This window comes from Mustela lutreola, chromosome 10 (genome assembly GCF_030435805.1).
Source record: "Mustela lutreola isolate mMusLut2 chromosome 10, mMusLut2.pri, whole genome shotgun sequence".
NCBI classification, from domain to species: domain Eukaryota; kingdom Metazoa; phylum Chordata; class Mammalia; order Carnivora; family Mustelidae; genus Mustela; species Mustela lutreola.
Genome location: NC_081299.1, coordinates 3,835,215 through 3,849,646, shown reverse-complemented (window position 1 = coordinate 3,849,646; position 14,432 = coordinate 3,835,215). Strand labels below are relative to the sequence as shown.

At 64.5% G+C, this 14,432-nt stretch overlaps 1 protein-coding gene across 2 annotated transcripts in view; it reads left to right on the top strand.

Moving 5' to 3' along the window:
• The first annotated feature begins 1,269 nt into the window (after positions 1-1,269).
• The window catches only part of CHD5 (chromodomain helicase DNA binding protein 5), a 60,099-nt gene continuing 46,936 nt past the window's right edge, over positions 1,270-14,432 (top strand). The window contains exons 1-2 of one of the 2 annotated variants that reach the window (XM_059135116.1): positions 1,270-1,495; positions 10,141-10,268. In XM_059135116.1, coding sequence (XP_058991099.1) covers positions 1,417-1,495; positions 10,141-10,268 — 207 coding nt within the window. In that variant the 5' untranslated portion in view covers positions 1,270-1,416. Of the gene's footprint in view, positions 1,496-4,634; positions 4,703-10,140; positions 10,269-14,432 lie in introns of those variants that run through there. The other variant, XM_059135117.1, reaches the window with a different exon arrangement.

Sequence of the window (14,432 nt, the reverse complement as noted above, 5' to 3'; positions counted from 1 at the left end):
GAGCCCTCGTGCTGCTGTCACAGTGCTAGGGGGATCTTGGTAATGCCTGCCCGGATGGGCCAGATGTTCTGCCAAGCCCAGAGGGGTTGGTGCTGGAGCGGAGAGCCTAGAACCTTTCTTGCTTCCTCAGTCAGGCAGACCCTGTGGGTCCCAGGCAGTCGCATGGGTCTCCAGTGGGCTCCCTCAGATGCGTCTGGCCCCAGGCAGAGAGGTGAGGGTGCCCTCCCTTTACTGGCTCTTCTTGGGTTGGAGAGCTGACCGTCCTAAGGGCCACTGAAACTCTGATGCTCTCAAGAGTAGCCGTAAGACCTCCCGCAGCCCAGACTGGCCGCCCTGGTTTACAATTGCAGCCTCGCTCCCGAGGGCTCCGGCCTCCATCTTCGCCTTTAAACAACCGCGGGCTGGTGGCCGAGGCGCCTTACCGCTCTGCGACAGGTGTCGCTTCCGAGCGGGAGCTTTGGGCACAGAGAACGCAGATCCGCATCACCCCGGGGGCTCTGGCTGTGTTTCAACAGGACCCCGCCTGGAGGGGCGTTTGGCTGAGGGCACGTGGGCCGTGGGAGCGCGGTGCCCTGGGGTGGGGGAGGAACCAGCCTGCGCGCTTTCTTCTGGAGGAATCAGACCGGGTCTCCGGAGCGACCCTGCCCCAAGTGCAGACCACACATTTCCTTCTGATCTTCCTCCCGAAGGGCCGCGCCGGCTGCGGGATTCTCCGTGCACCAGCTTGTCGGCGCACGTGAGCGGAGTGCGGAGCTCGCTGCTCGCGGCCCGCGGGACCCCGCCCCTGCGCGCGTGGGGACCCCGGGGCAGGCGCTTTACCCGCCCGCGGCGCGGGGTCCTGCCTGGGGTGCGCGGGGGCGCGCTGCCCGCCTCCCCCCGGGCCGGGCTCGCTCGAGTCCCCGCTGCCCGCTCGGCCGTCGGGTGCCCCGGCGCGCGGGCGCCTCGACGGCTCCCCCTGCCGGGGCGCCGGGTGCGCCTCCCTGCGCCCGGGGCTCAGGACTAGTCCCCCCAACTTGTTCTCGGCTGTTAACTAGTCGCGCTGCCGGAACGATGGGATGGGGTTGCCACAGCAACAGACTGGACGTCACAATCCGGGCATGTGTGCCGCCCCCCCGCCGTGCCGCCGTGCCGCCGGCGCTGCCGCCGCCACCCTCGGCCGGCTGCGGGACTCGGGCTGCGGGGCGCGGTGGGCGGAGCGGCCCGGGCTTTGCGGGGAGCGGGGCGAAGGCGGCCGAGAGGAGGGGGGTCGAGACTGGGGGGTGGAGGTTTGGGGGGGTGGGGGGGCAGGCGGCCGCCATCTTCTCGCCGAGGCCGCCTCGCCCGCCGCGCGCGCCCGTCCGGCCGCGCACGGGTTAAGGCTGGCACCGCGCCGGGCGGGAGGGGGGGCGCCCACCTCCCCTCCCCCCCGCGCCGGGCATGCGGGGCCCGCTGGGCACCGAGGAGGAGCTGCCGCGGCTGTTCGCGGACGAGATGGAGAACGAGGACGAGATGTCAGGTGAGCGGGGCGCCGGCTGCGCCCGGGGCCGGGCGGCGGGGGGCTCGGGGCCCGGCGGCGCGCAGGAGGGGCGCCCGGACCGCGGGGCTGCGCTCCCGCCCTGCTGGCGCCGCGCGGCCAAGGGCGCGGGGCCGGGCGAGCAGCGGGGCGCGGCGCGCGGGCGGCCAAGGGCGGGGTGCGGTCGGGGCCCCCGGGCCGCAGGCGCCGGCGGAGGAGTGCGGGGGGCTGCGCCGGGCGCCCCGGGCGGGGAGGGGGCGCGGCGCCGCCGCCGGCTCAGCCCCGCGTGCCCTTGAAGGGGGCGGGAATCGCGTTCAGCTCCCGGCGCCGCGCACCCCGCGCTGTGGACCCGCGCCGCGCGCCCCTGGCCTCGCGGGGGCCGGCGGGACCCAGCCCCCGCCCGTCTCGGCCCCCGGGGCGCGCTGGGTGGGGCTCGGAGCGGCTCGAGGACCCGCCGCGCTGGGGGGACCCCGCGAGCGCCCTGGCTGGGGCGGTTTCCCTCCGGGCCCGCGAGGGCTCCGGGCCGGGGCGCGCGGGCTCGAACTCCCGCTCCCCTTCCCGGCCGCGGGGCGCTGGGACCGCCGCTCCCGAACACTTCGCCGGGGCCGCCGGCGCCTCCAGTCCGAGATCGCCCGGGCAGTGGCGCTCCAGCCCATCCAGCTTCGGCCGCGGGCCTGGCGCCCAGGGCCGCCGCCCCGGCCCTCTCCGTGCTCTCCGAATCCGGCACAAACAGGGCTTGTGCGTCAGGGCAACCTTGCAGGACGACTCTGTAGTTAACTGCTCACCATTTGTTTGGGACGGTTCTCCTCCTGGCACGGCAGGGCAGGGCCGCGCCCCGTCCACCCGCCTCGCTCCCTCCCTCCCTTCTGGGGACTCTTCTCGGCTTCCCGGCACCAAGTCTGTCGCCCCTTCCGGGCTCCTGAGAGACTTGTGGGAGGTCCGGGGGCCCTGCCGAGCCCAAGACTGTGCTGTCTGTGGCCGCGGGAGTCCTTGGAGGGAGGCCGGATGGGACATTCTGCAAATTGGCACCCCCATCCCCTGCGTGCCGGTGGGGGGGGGTGGGGGGAGGACCCGCAGGACCCCTGGGGCTGCTCTGAGCCTTCCTGGAGTCGGGATTCCCAGCAGGTGGCCCCGCCCACTGGGGGGTCCTCCTCCCCATTCCCCACTCCCCACTTGTTTGCTTGCTTTACCGCTGTGGCTAGGCTCCCTCCAGAGCCTGGCCTCCCTCCACCGTTCAGACAGTCTGGCCAAGTTTGCCAAGAGCCTGCTCCGGTTAGGGGAGTGGGGGTGAGGTGGTGTCTTATGGGAGGGGTTGCTCGCACAATAGTTGACTGTTAGAACCCTGGGTGCAAGGAATTAGGCCCATTTCCTGGGAGGGAACACAGAGGCCCAGGAGAGGCTGTTTTCCACCCAGGAGGCTGGCTCCTCCCTAAGCTGTTCTCTGGCTTCCTCACTAATTCCCAGTGGTGCCTGGGGCGTGGCCCCTTTGTGGCACTGATGGGGCAGTGGGCAGCGGAACATGCATTAACAGGCTTATTTCTGGGTCTTCACTGAACCCTGATGGGGTCCCCTGTCTGCTTCCCCCACAGACTCTGGTTCTTCCTGGCTGTGTTGGGGCTCAGAGCACCGGGAGTGTCGATGGGCACCTGTATTACTCTATTTGGGCCAGAGGGCTTGGGCCTCTGTCAAAGTCACCTGCACACCACCTGTTCGCCCTGCTTGTGTCCATTGCTCTAGGGCAAGGTGGGGAAGAGGGGTGAGGTCCCCAGGGCCTCGGGTAGCAACCCCAAAGCCCTGCAGAGAAACCATCCTGCCCCAGCCCCTCTGGCCTGGGGACCTTCTGCAAGGCTTCATGTCCTGAGCCTTCCAAGCTCCCAGCTTCCTCTCCTTGTCCCCAGCCCAAGACTCTGTCCTCTGGCTCTGGTCCACTTCAGAGCATCCTAACTAGACCTCGCTGACCCCCCACCACTCAGTAGCCAGGGTCATCTTTGTGAGCATGAGTCAGGCCCAGGTTCTGCTGCTTGGACGGCGATGAACTCCTTTTCGACCTGCATCTACCCTGCATCTACCCCACCCCGCCTTGCTCTTAAACTGCGACCGCACTGGCCTCCTTGATGCTTCTGGAACGCCCCCAAACTCCAAACCCCATCCCGCCCTTGAGCAGGGGCTGTGACCTCTGTCTGACCCACTCTTCTCACTGCTCGCGGCTGCCTCCTTGCTGTCCTGTAGGTTCCAGCCTACACATCTCCATGGGGCGGCCCTCCTGGAACTCCTGGCCCAAGTGTGCCCGCCCCAGGACCATTTTCCTGCTTTATTTTCTTGGCAGCACTTCCTACACCCTGGCATATCACCGCCAGCTTCTCTGTCTGTGGGCTCCCCCATCCAGTATGACTCCTTTGATCACCCCCTTTGCCTGGCACCGGGCCCTGTGGGCGCTTGAGAGGTGCTTGTGGTCTCCGTGTCTGAAGGCGGGGAGTCCCTAGCTCACCCCGGCCTCTGGACGGTGACAGCTTCAGCACAGGCCTCGTGTCTTTCCCCAAGTGCTGGCCAGCTGGCCCCCTAGCCCTCCAGCACAGCTGCTCTGCGGCCCTCGGCTTGAGCCCTTGGCTGTCACCCGCTCGGACCTGGGGCCAGCTGGTTCCAGAATAGCGCGGTGTGTGGTTGGAGGAGCTGGTGTGTTGGGCGCGCTCAGGCTAATTTTCAAATCTGCAGGAGCTGGTCTCATCACATCTTGCTTTCCATCGTGCCCCCCCCCCCCCCTCGGCAGGGTCCTTCTTTCCCACACAGGGCTCTGTGCGGCCAGCGCTCTGAGGCAGGTGGGCCAGCCTGCTTGGAGGAGGAGGCAGGGGTGGGTGCCTGCCTCCCCGAATTCAGGGCCGGCAGATGCCAAATCCCGCCGGGAGTGCAGGTGTTGGGGGCGCTGGTCACAGTGCGGGCTCCCGGCTCAGGCGGATCCTGGCTCTGCCGCTTGAGCCCAGGCACGCTTCCCCAGCCCTCTGCCTCAGTGTCCCCGCTTGTGGAATGGGAATATGGCACCCGCTACCTCACAGAGGGTTATTGTGAGGACTGGTGAGACAGGGCACGTGGAACATTTAGGTCACAGTGCCCAGCACATATAACAGGTGTGACTGCTGTCATTAGCACCCACCAAGGGGCGCCGGTGACCTGCCTTCCCCAAGGAGATGCTTCTGAGTCTTGCGCCCTCTTCTCGTAAGCTGGGGGGCGTGGGAGCCTGGGCTGGAGGAGGGCTGGGAGTGTGACCCCCGTGCTGGGGCTCAGTGCTCCCCGCCTTTTCCTTCGAGTTCCCAGTCTGGCGGGATTTGGCATCTGAGCCAGAGGGCTGGGTTTCCAGGAGCTGGTGAGCCCAGCCTCTCGCCTGGCTGGGCAGTGTGACCACTCTGGCCCCACAGTCACCTGACTGGCCCGTGTCCCCCCTGCCCGTGACTGGCCCCAGCCACGTGAGCATTTTAGGGTTCCTGCAGCCCAGGGACCAGGAGGGAGTAATAGCCATGATTCCCAAGGTTCACGCCTTCTTAGCTAACCCCACCCCCCATGGGGAAATGCGGACTTTGGGGTCCCAGGGAGCCTGTAGGTGATACTGTTTGCTGGGAAGAGGGAGGCAAAGTGACCAGCATGCATTGCCCCGTGCCTTGGGCTGTGGGATATTCACATCATTCCAGATGGATCCACATCCATCATTTCATCAGTTCATTGAGTCACCAGCCGCCGAGGAACCCACTCACCCATGTGTCTGTCCTCTCAGCAAACACCTCTCCATCTCTGGTGGCCGTAGGACCAGCCACCCGCCGACCGACCGCACACCTACCACTCACCAGCCAGCCCTCTTGCCCGCTCTCCGTCCCTTGTCCGTCCATCCGTCCATCCACGTCCCCAACACAAATCTGCCCAGTATCTTCTCCAAACTGGGGACAGAGCACAGTGTGTGGTCTCTGGCGTCCGGGGCTGTTGCAGGTAGAACATTGGAGGCTGCCCTCCCTTCTCTTTGGCTCTGTCCTTGTTTCTCTCTCCGTCTTTTTCTCACTCTGCCCCCATGTCTGTCCCTCCGTCTGTCTCTTTCCAAGTCTGTCTTCCCCGAGTGCTCGCCTCTGCTGCTCTCCTTTCGGCTGTCCCGTCTTTCCCTTTTCTGCCTCTGTCTGTCCCTGACCCTCAGCCGGTCTCCCCATGGCCTCCCTCCTCAGTGTGCTTTCCTCCAGCCCGCCTGTGCTCTGGGCGTGCAGGGGGCCTGTCCCTGCTGGCCCTGGGTCCCTGTCCTCCTCATCCCCACTCCCTGGTCGCAGTCCCTTAGGGTCAAAGCCTCAGAGTGCTCAGAACCGATGCTCTCTTTGATGAGACGCCAGTGAGGTGATGCCTGGGTTTTGTTAAATGTCATAAATAAATTACTAACCCTCACTTGCGCGGGAGGGCTCACCCCCCCATGATCTCGGAGGGCCTGTGGGGTAGGGGTGTTCCAAGGACTGATGGGAACCTTCATCTTGGTGGCCCCCTGGGCTAGCCCTCGAGAGGCCTTGGGAACCCCTGGCTCAGCGGTGTGCCAGCTGGAGACCCCCACCCTCTGCCACCCCACCGGGGGCCCTGAGCTCTACCTGCCGTCGCCCAGCCCTTACTGAGCGTCTCATGGCTTCTAATTCTCTATCACCCCATGACAGAGGCACTGCTAGGCCCATTTAAGGATGAAGAAGAGGTGGGCTCAACTGGGAAGGTATTGGGGGCAACAGGCCAGGAAGGGGTGGTGGTTTGAGGTCTGCACTCCCTGTCCCTCCCTCCCTCCCGGCCACCAGGCGACCTTGTCCCCTGCTAGGTGGGGGGTTGGAGGTGGAGGACAGAAGAAGCCTTCTCCCCAAGGCCCCAGAGAGGATGGCGGGTATTGGGCTGGGTCCCCATTGCTAGCAGATTGGCCTGTCTTTCTGGACCTGGCAGTGGAGCTCTTCCCTGCACTGGGCCTTCAGGCGCCCTCAGATCAGAGGACCGAACTTCTCCCTCCCCGTCGCGTGCTGTCCTTCTCTGATCACTTGCGTCTGCAAAGCTCCCCGAGGGGCTGCGTTCTTTCCCATTGGAGGGGGCAAGAGCTGGGCAGAGTGTGGAGTGGACTAGCACTCATCCCCTGTGGGGCCCCGTGGGACTTTCCAGACCAACGGCCAACCTGAGTCACCTTGGGGTCCTAGGCTGAGGCCCAGGCTCGGCACACGGGCTGCGCTGTTCAAGCGCCCTCTGGGTAAATGCAGGGAGGCCTGAGTTCTGGGGGGAGGTCGGGTGCCCGCAGAGGGGCAGAGGGGAGGACCACCTGTCCGGGCTCCCCCCAGGCTCTGCCACCTGCTGGCTCTGAAGCTCCGCGGGTAAAATCAGGCGGCTTCCGAGCCTGTCTGCTCTTCTGCAAACAGGGGTGATGGTCCCACCTCTCAGGGCTCCTGAGTGGAGTCGGTGAATTAATACAAATTACCCCCTGGTACTGCCCCTCCCAGCACCTCACGGGTGACCCCGTGGGTCCTGGCACTGTGCCAGCGTGCTGCCACGGGAGGGACCCACCCAGCTCATGGGGGCTGCAGCTCTCAGTGGCTCTGAGGCCAGCCTGGGGGTCCCCCAGGGCGGAGCCAGGGGGAGGGCTGTGGGTGAGCTCAGGAAGAAGCAGCTGAGGTATCTCTCTCTTGCCGCTCTGTCTCCACCCCTCTGTCCCCCTGCCCGTCTCTGTCTCCAAAGCAGCTTCCCCTGCCCCCTCCCCGGGCCTGCTCCCGACCTGGAAGCTCAGGAGGTAGCAGAGATAACAAGGCTAATGGGTCCTAATTATAGCCCAGGTTGGATCGATGGAGCCTCGGGGCCTGCAGGGGCAGGGCTGGTGCGGGAGGGCACTGCCGGCTGGGGGTGGGGGTGGCAGGGGGTCCTGGGGTTGCTCTTTCCTGAGAACCTCACCCCGGGGCCAGTGGGATCCCACCTTACCCCTGACTGTGTGCCCTGAGGAGGGGACAAGGGGCTGGGGGCTTGGGGAGCTGCTCTGAGGCCCCGGGCCTGGGTTACTTGGGTCTGACTCCCCAGGTCTGGTTTTAGAAAGCGCAGAGGCTGTTGCAGCAGAGGCAGGAGGGGGAGCTGAGGGTGAAGATGGCAGGGGTGGGGGTGCGACCCTGAGGGGTTGGGAGGGAGGGTCACAGAGCTCGGCTCTGGGGGTCCTCCAGGCTGCCAGAATCAGTGTGGACAGAGATGGGGAGTGGGCGGGGTGTGGGGTCCCTATCCTAGTGTGTCGGCTCTGGAACCTTCCCGGAGGAGGGATTTAATCCAGCAGATGGCCCTGGACCGGGAGGGCTTCTGGGAGTGGAGGAGGGGCTCTGTCCGTGGCTGAGGGTCTGGGGCTTCATCCTCTGAGGCTTGTTGTGGGCATGGCTTAGGCCTAGAGTGTGGGCACCCCCCCCTGCCCCCTCCTCCACCTCCCCCCCCCACGCACAGATAACCTCCCACAGCCACCTGCTCATCCCCTTGTGAGCTGTGCTGGCGGGTTGGCCCGTCAGTGACCAGGTGCCCAGCTGGCCTTCCCAGTGTGGGGGGCTGCCCCGCTGGGGGAGCAGGGGACTTGGGGAGGTGGCAGGAGGGATAGGGCCCCCCCGATTGCATCAGCCTGCTTCTTATATAACCAGGGCTGGGCATTGCCAGGCTGCAGGGGTGGCTCTCTCAGGCAGTCTCCCTGTGCCTCTGGGGGAGGTGGAGGCAGGGGTGGGGGTGGGCAGGGGTGGATGCACAGCTCTGGCCCAACCTCGGACCCCGCCACTCCAGGATGACTCTGGGGGACCCCGTACGGGTTTTCAACTAGTCTGAAAAATCCCTGCCCATCCTGTGCCAGGGCTTAGAGGGGCAGGACAGGACTGGGTCAGCTCAGCCTGGATCTTCTCAAGACCTGGCCCACATTAAACTCAGCTTTGGGCCGGCCGCCCCGCCACGCCCCGCACCAGCCAGGACTGCTGAGCTCGCCGCCTCGGTAGGGGCTCCCAGTCCTGCCACAGTCTCTCTCCACACCTATGTTTGTCCAGCAGGATGGGGAGGGGACTGGGACCCCACGGACTCCTGGGGGGCTTGTACAACAGCCCCCACCCCTGGAGGGAGGCCTCGGGGCAGAGGGCTGCCCAGATGGTGGTGCGCCGGGTAGGGAGTGGTACAGGTGGCAACCAGCCCCGGAGAGCCTTGGGGCGGGAGGGAGGACTGCCCCTTGGCCCGCTGTCACCAGCGCCCTCTAGCTGCACCCAGAGTGTGGCGATGGGAGCCACAGGACCCTGGGGACTCTAGGGGACAGGGACCCCAGGAGGGGCGTGAGGGGGACCTGTGTGGAAGACAGGAGGCCTGATGTTGGTGTGTCCTGGGTGTGCACATGCGTGTCTGAGCGCCTGCGTGTGCCTGTCGGCACTGTGCTGTTGTCCGACTGACGCGGTCATCAACTGCTGTGAGTTGTGGCGGGTTTCCTAGGCCGGTCGGGGCTAGCTCTCTTTCCTTGAACTTGACTCAGCAGGGACCCGCTGCCCCTTTCCCGGTGAAAGTCTCCTGGGTCACGGGGTGGCAGATGAGCTCAGGCTGAGATTCCCTGTTGTGTGTCCCCCCCCCAACCCCCTTGGGGGTGGAACCCTGGTTGGCTCTTCTCTTTGTACCCCCCCCTTTTGTGAACTCGGGAGGTCTGGTGGCTTCCTTCTGGATAGATCTCTACTCTGGGGAGTTTGTTTCTTGCTGCTGCTTGCCTCCACGAGAACCTCCCCACTCTCCCCTTCTTCCTACTAACACTGTCCCCTGCGACCCCGGGAACACAGGGCTCACTGCTCTTTCTCGCCTCTGATCTCCTGGGTGGGAGTGAGGCCCCAGGGGCACACGTCAAGCCCTCTCCTTGCTGGCGGGGAGGGTGGTGGTGGCTTGAAGCTTGAAGCCAGCTGCTTCTTCCAACATAATCCCGCTGCGCGCTCACACTGGTCCTGTTCCCCTCTTGGCCTTTCAAATTCACCAAGGAGGGAGGGAGCTCAGGACTGGTGGCCGCTTTTGGAAACCCACATGTGGCGGATGTGGCTTCTCTCCGTGGAATTTCACATCTTCCCGGGTGCCCAGGCGGAAAGGGTTTGGCGTGTTGTGTGTGAGACTGGGGTGTGCTGTGCCGTGTGGGCGTGTGTGCGGGTTCGGGCGGGAGAGGCGATGGGGGTCTTTGGTCCCCAGTGAGGGGGAGCCTGGCCTCCTCCTCGTTGGTCTCCCTCCAACCCCGTGTGGCTCCAGGTGGTCCTGGGTGATGTGACCCGTGCGTCCCCCTCCGCCGGCATTCACGGGCCATCTCCTGGCCACACTGCGGGCCTCTGGAGGGCAGAAATAGGCCCCGACCCCTCCCTGGGGCCAGCCAGAGGTGGCTTGGTGATTCCGGGGTGACTTCCCACTGGGGAGCCAGGTGAGGGGAGGAGAGGCCCCAAGAAGTGAGGACCAGGGACACAGCCCGCCTGAGCTGGGACTCTGCTCACTGGGTCTGGGCTGGTGGCTCTGAGGGCTTGTGAGGAGGCCAGGGCATGAGGGAAGGGGTGGGGGCGTAGGAGGCAGGGGGAGGCCCGTGGGGCTGGCTGTCCCACTGGGGGCCTCCCTGATGGGAGCGGCAGAGTCATCCCCGCCCCCACTTACGCCTCCTCCAGAGGAAGAAGATGGTGGCCTTGGAGGCTTTGACGACTACTTCCCTGAGGAGCCCGTAGGCCTTCCCAAGAAGAAGAAATCCAAGAAGCTCAAGGAGAACCGGTCCAAAGGGAAACGGAAGAAGAAAGAGGTGCGTGGGGGGCCCTGCTGGGGTCAGGCCAGCGGCCGGTGGGGAGAGGGGTGGTCAGGCCCCAAGGGGTCTCAGCTGCTCTGCCCAAGGGGTGTCCTGAGAGCCTGGATCGCATACAGACGGGCACATACAGACCCTGGAGGGCAAGATCGGAAAAGTCCTGTCCTCCTGAGCGGGACATTCCAGGGTCCTTTGTCTTTGTGCCCAGAGCATAGACAGCTCGGGCCAGGCGGGACCCTGCGAGGCTGGCACAGACCTCCTGCCGGAGGCTTTGGCATGTTGTCTTCCCTCCCACCAGACCCGAGGCTCTGTGGACCTTGTGGGCGGACATGGAGTCTGGGACCCCGGGGCCCCGTGCTGTGCCCTGTGCAAGGGCAGGAGCTCCCTGCACAGCCCGCCTCCCAGCTCCTCCTCAGCATTTCCTCTCGGCAGCAGCTTTCACGGGCACTGGTCCTGGACTGGACGCCAGGCCAGTTCAGGCCGTATCGGCCCAGTTCCCAGATGCAGATGGAGGACCACCAAGGGTGCCGCAGACTGGGCTGAATTTTCCCCTTTCTTCCCGGGTACACAGAGCAGCAGGAACATCCCCTACCCGCCCTGCCCTGGCTAGGCAGGAGGCTAGAGGTGGGCAGTGTCTGTACAGTGGTGAGGTCGGGGCTGCGAGGGCCAGTGGTGTCCAGAGCCTGAGGGGGCTGGAGCTGGCCTCCCCCTCCCAGGGCTGGGCTCACTCCGGTCTCACCCCTCCCTTCTTCCCCAGGACCTACCTGACGATGCGTGTGTTTGGGGCCCTCTCTGTGTCTCGCTCTGCTGTTTTGGCCAGGGGCTTGGCCTCAGCCTCTTGGTCCCTCGCGCTCTCCCCTCCGCCTCTCTGCCTCTCCGTTTCTCCACCCCCCCAGCCCCATTTCCAGCCCCACCCACTCCCCTCCCCTCCCTTGCTCAAGCTCTCTCCTTTCTTCTGCTTCTCAGTAGGGGTGGACGGCCAGGCCGATGATGCTGCTGCCTGGCAGGCCCCCAAGGTGACCTTTAGGTCATTGCTGCCCCTCCCCTGTACTCCTGAGAGCCTGGCTCGGCCAGCTGTCCTAGCCTAGAGGGTCTGGAGCAGGCTGTGGCTGGAGAGCAGCGTCTTGACCCCCTGCCCCCCGCCCATCCGCCCGCCTGCCTGGGTCCACAGGATATGGGGTGCGGGATTTCACCCTGTGCTCCCCATCATCTCCAACCAGGTGGCCCCAAGATAAGGCAGGGTGGGTGGAGGGAGAAGAGGGGTCCCACAGGGTTTTTTTGGGAGGGTGGGGGGAGTGGGGGTGGGGGGTGGGGGGCTGGGGACCGGCAGCGAGTCCCGGATCGTGATTTACATAAAACAACCGGGCTGCGGCCAGAACCTGAGCATATGTAGATGAAGCTCCTTGTCAGGCCCAGCGCAGGAGGGAGAAATGATTTCAACCTGTACTGCAGCGGTTACCATAGCAACCAATTATTCAGTGCTAAATTATAACTGTTTATAACACTCGTGAATGGGAAGGCTCATATTTCATTCTTTCTTTTTCCCTCTCAATCTTGAAGGACCCCAAATTGAGAATGACCAACTCTCTGAATCCTCCCTTTGGAGTGTAAATGCCTCCTTTATCGGGAGATGCTGGGAGATGCGTGTGCGCTGGGTGCAGAGGGAAGGGAGAGGGAGATGGAGGCGTGGATAAAAGGCATCCGCAGAGCTGGGGAGGAGGAAGGGCGGGTGGGGCGGTCCACTTGGGGTCCCCGGGGCCTGCATTGGTGGCATGTGGTGGCCTCAGTGGGCCATGGTCAGGGCAGGGTGCCCTCCTGGCAGCTGGGCGTGGTGTTTGAGGAAGCAGATGGATTCTGCGGGGGCCTTGGGGTCCCCGAAGACTCTTCTACCACAAGGTGTCTCCCCTGCAGTCACGCCTGGGGTGGCCCCAGCCCAAAGGACAGTATCAAGGTCAAAGCCCCAACGGGTTCACAGCCTGTGCTGTGGCTTAGGGCTGAGGTTGGCTCCAGGCTTTACCAAGAGGGTGTCTGTGTCTCCTCCCCTGAACATGGCTTGGCCCCAAACCCCTTCTGTAAGTTCCAAGATACTGAGCCGCCTGGTCTACCCCTGGTTCTCTGTCATTCTTTCCTTCTCGCCACCAGCCGTGCTACATCCCTCCAGGTCCTGCTCCTGGGCCACTCCTCTTCACGTTGTTTGTAGAACTACTTGCTGCTCTTCCGCTCGCCCCTTGCTCTGCAAGGAAAGATTTTGGGGGGAGAATAAAGGAGGCCCGGGTCTTGTTGGGTCCAAACAGCTGGATGCAGAGGTTTGCTGTGGGTGTAGGCTTACGATGCCGGTGGGAAACCAGTTTCCGAAGACCTGTCCTGCACGCCTACCCCACCGTGAGCAATCAGGAGGGCTTGGATGAAGTCGGGGTGCAGGGGGTGGTGGTCCTGGGCAGGGTGAACTTCATTTGGTGGAGGGGGAAGAAGGCACTGCTGGAGAGGGTCAAGGTGGTGAGTTGGGAGAAGTGGGGAATAGAGCTTTCTTTGTGACAAGGCTTTCCCTGGTGCAGGCAGCCAGTGGAGGGAGAAGTCTCCCTGTCCCTAAAATGAGGGGCTGCAACCACTGCCATCACCCATGGGGCCATTGGGGCACCGGTGAGTGGTGGATGTGCTCTTCAATAGCTCTCACTCATTCCCTGGGGAGGATCTTGGCGCCCCTGCTCTGCCATTTAGCCCTGGAATGGATGCTGGGCCAGCCCTCTGGCAGGCTCAGCTTGGGGCCTTTCTCCAGGCCTGGCATCCAGGCCACACACACAGACAGTGAAATCTGCTGGAGGTGCTCTCCCTCCCTCCCTGCAGCTCTCTCTGGGCCCTGCGGGTAGAGCTGCGCCCGCTGCTCCTCACCTCTCCTAGGAGGTGAGAATGCCAATGCCTACTTCCCGTCGGAAGCCCAGGTGGGTCCTCCCTCCGCTGTTGTCACAATGGCCTCTTCGGTCAGCCTCGGGCTGCCCAGCTGCACCATCATGTCACCCAGCCGGGGACAGGCTCTGCAGTTGGCTTAGCCAGGTCCTGACTTGCAGACTCCGGAAGGGTGAGGCTGGGGTTGTCCTGAAGTCTGTCATCTGGCCTGTGTCTTTGTCTTCCAAGCAGAGTTTGGGTCATGGGTGCTTGGGTCTCTCCCCTTTCAAAATGTGTGCAGCCCCCTCTCACCCCAGCTCCTCTGTGCTTCTGGCCACCCTTGGTCGAATCCGCATTTCACGGATGAGGACGCTGAGGTCAGACTAGCAAGGGATAGAGGTCCTAGGCCATTCTGTGTCCTGCAGACTCCCTGAGGAACCCCAGGACCCACAGCGGGGCCACTCGAGTCTCAGCCGAGTGGCAATCAGACATGGGTGGTCCTGCCTCATTTCCGGTCTGGTGTGTGGGGTCCACCCCGGGCAGCTTGAGGGCCGGGCCCCATGCCCCTCCCTGCAGCCGCCCCACAGCCTCTGTCCGAGGTGCTGAAATCCATGCCGGCCTCCTGCCATCCTTACCTTGGCTGGGCTGAGGCATGGGGTAAAGCCTGCCTCTCAGGTGTCTTCAAGGGTGGTTTCTTGAAACTGGCCGGACACTACACTCTCAGGAAAACAGATGTCCCTGTCTGACCCCTGCCTCCCCAGAGGACTGTGGCAGAGCTGGGAGCGGTGGCCCCAGGGCTCTGCATTGGCATCTGCCGTGGGAGCAGGAGCCCTTGCTAGGCTGTCCTGCCCCAGGCAGGTTCCAGCAGCAGCCAGGACCAGCTTCACCCCTGGGGCCCCGCAGAGCAAGTCAGTATTCCGGGAAACACCCAGTTCCGGAAGGGCGCAGAGGCCCTGCTGTCTGCCAACGGCCAGCCAGCACACTGACTCAGCGGCTTAATGAGCATAAAAGGTTTGGGAGCTGAGAGCCCAGTGGGGGACAGTCGGGAAGTGCAGGGAGCCTGTGGGGGAGTCCTTTCCCAGCTGTATCTTGGGAAGAGCCTCCCTTCTGGGGAAAGACTCTCACCTCTCAACTGAGTGCCGGGAAAGGGCAGAGATCCCGTGGGACCCTCCCCGGAGCCTCCAGACAGACCCACTGCCTTTGCTTCCCCCTCCCTTTCTCCCACCTGCTTCTGTCTTCCCCCCTCCCATCCTGCCCCTTCCCCACCTCATCTGCAGCCTT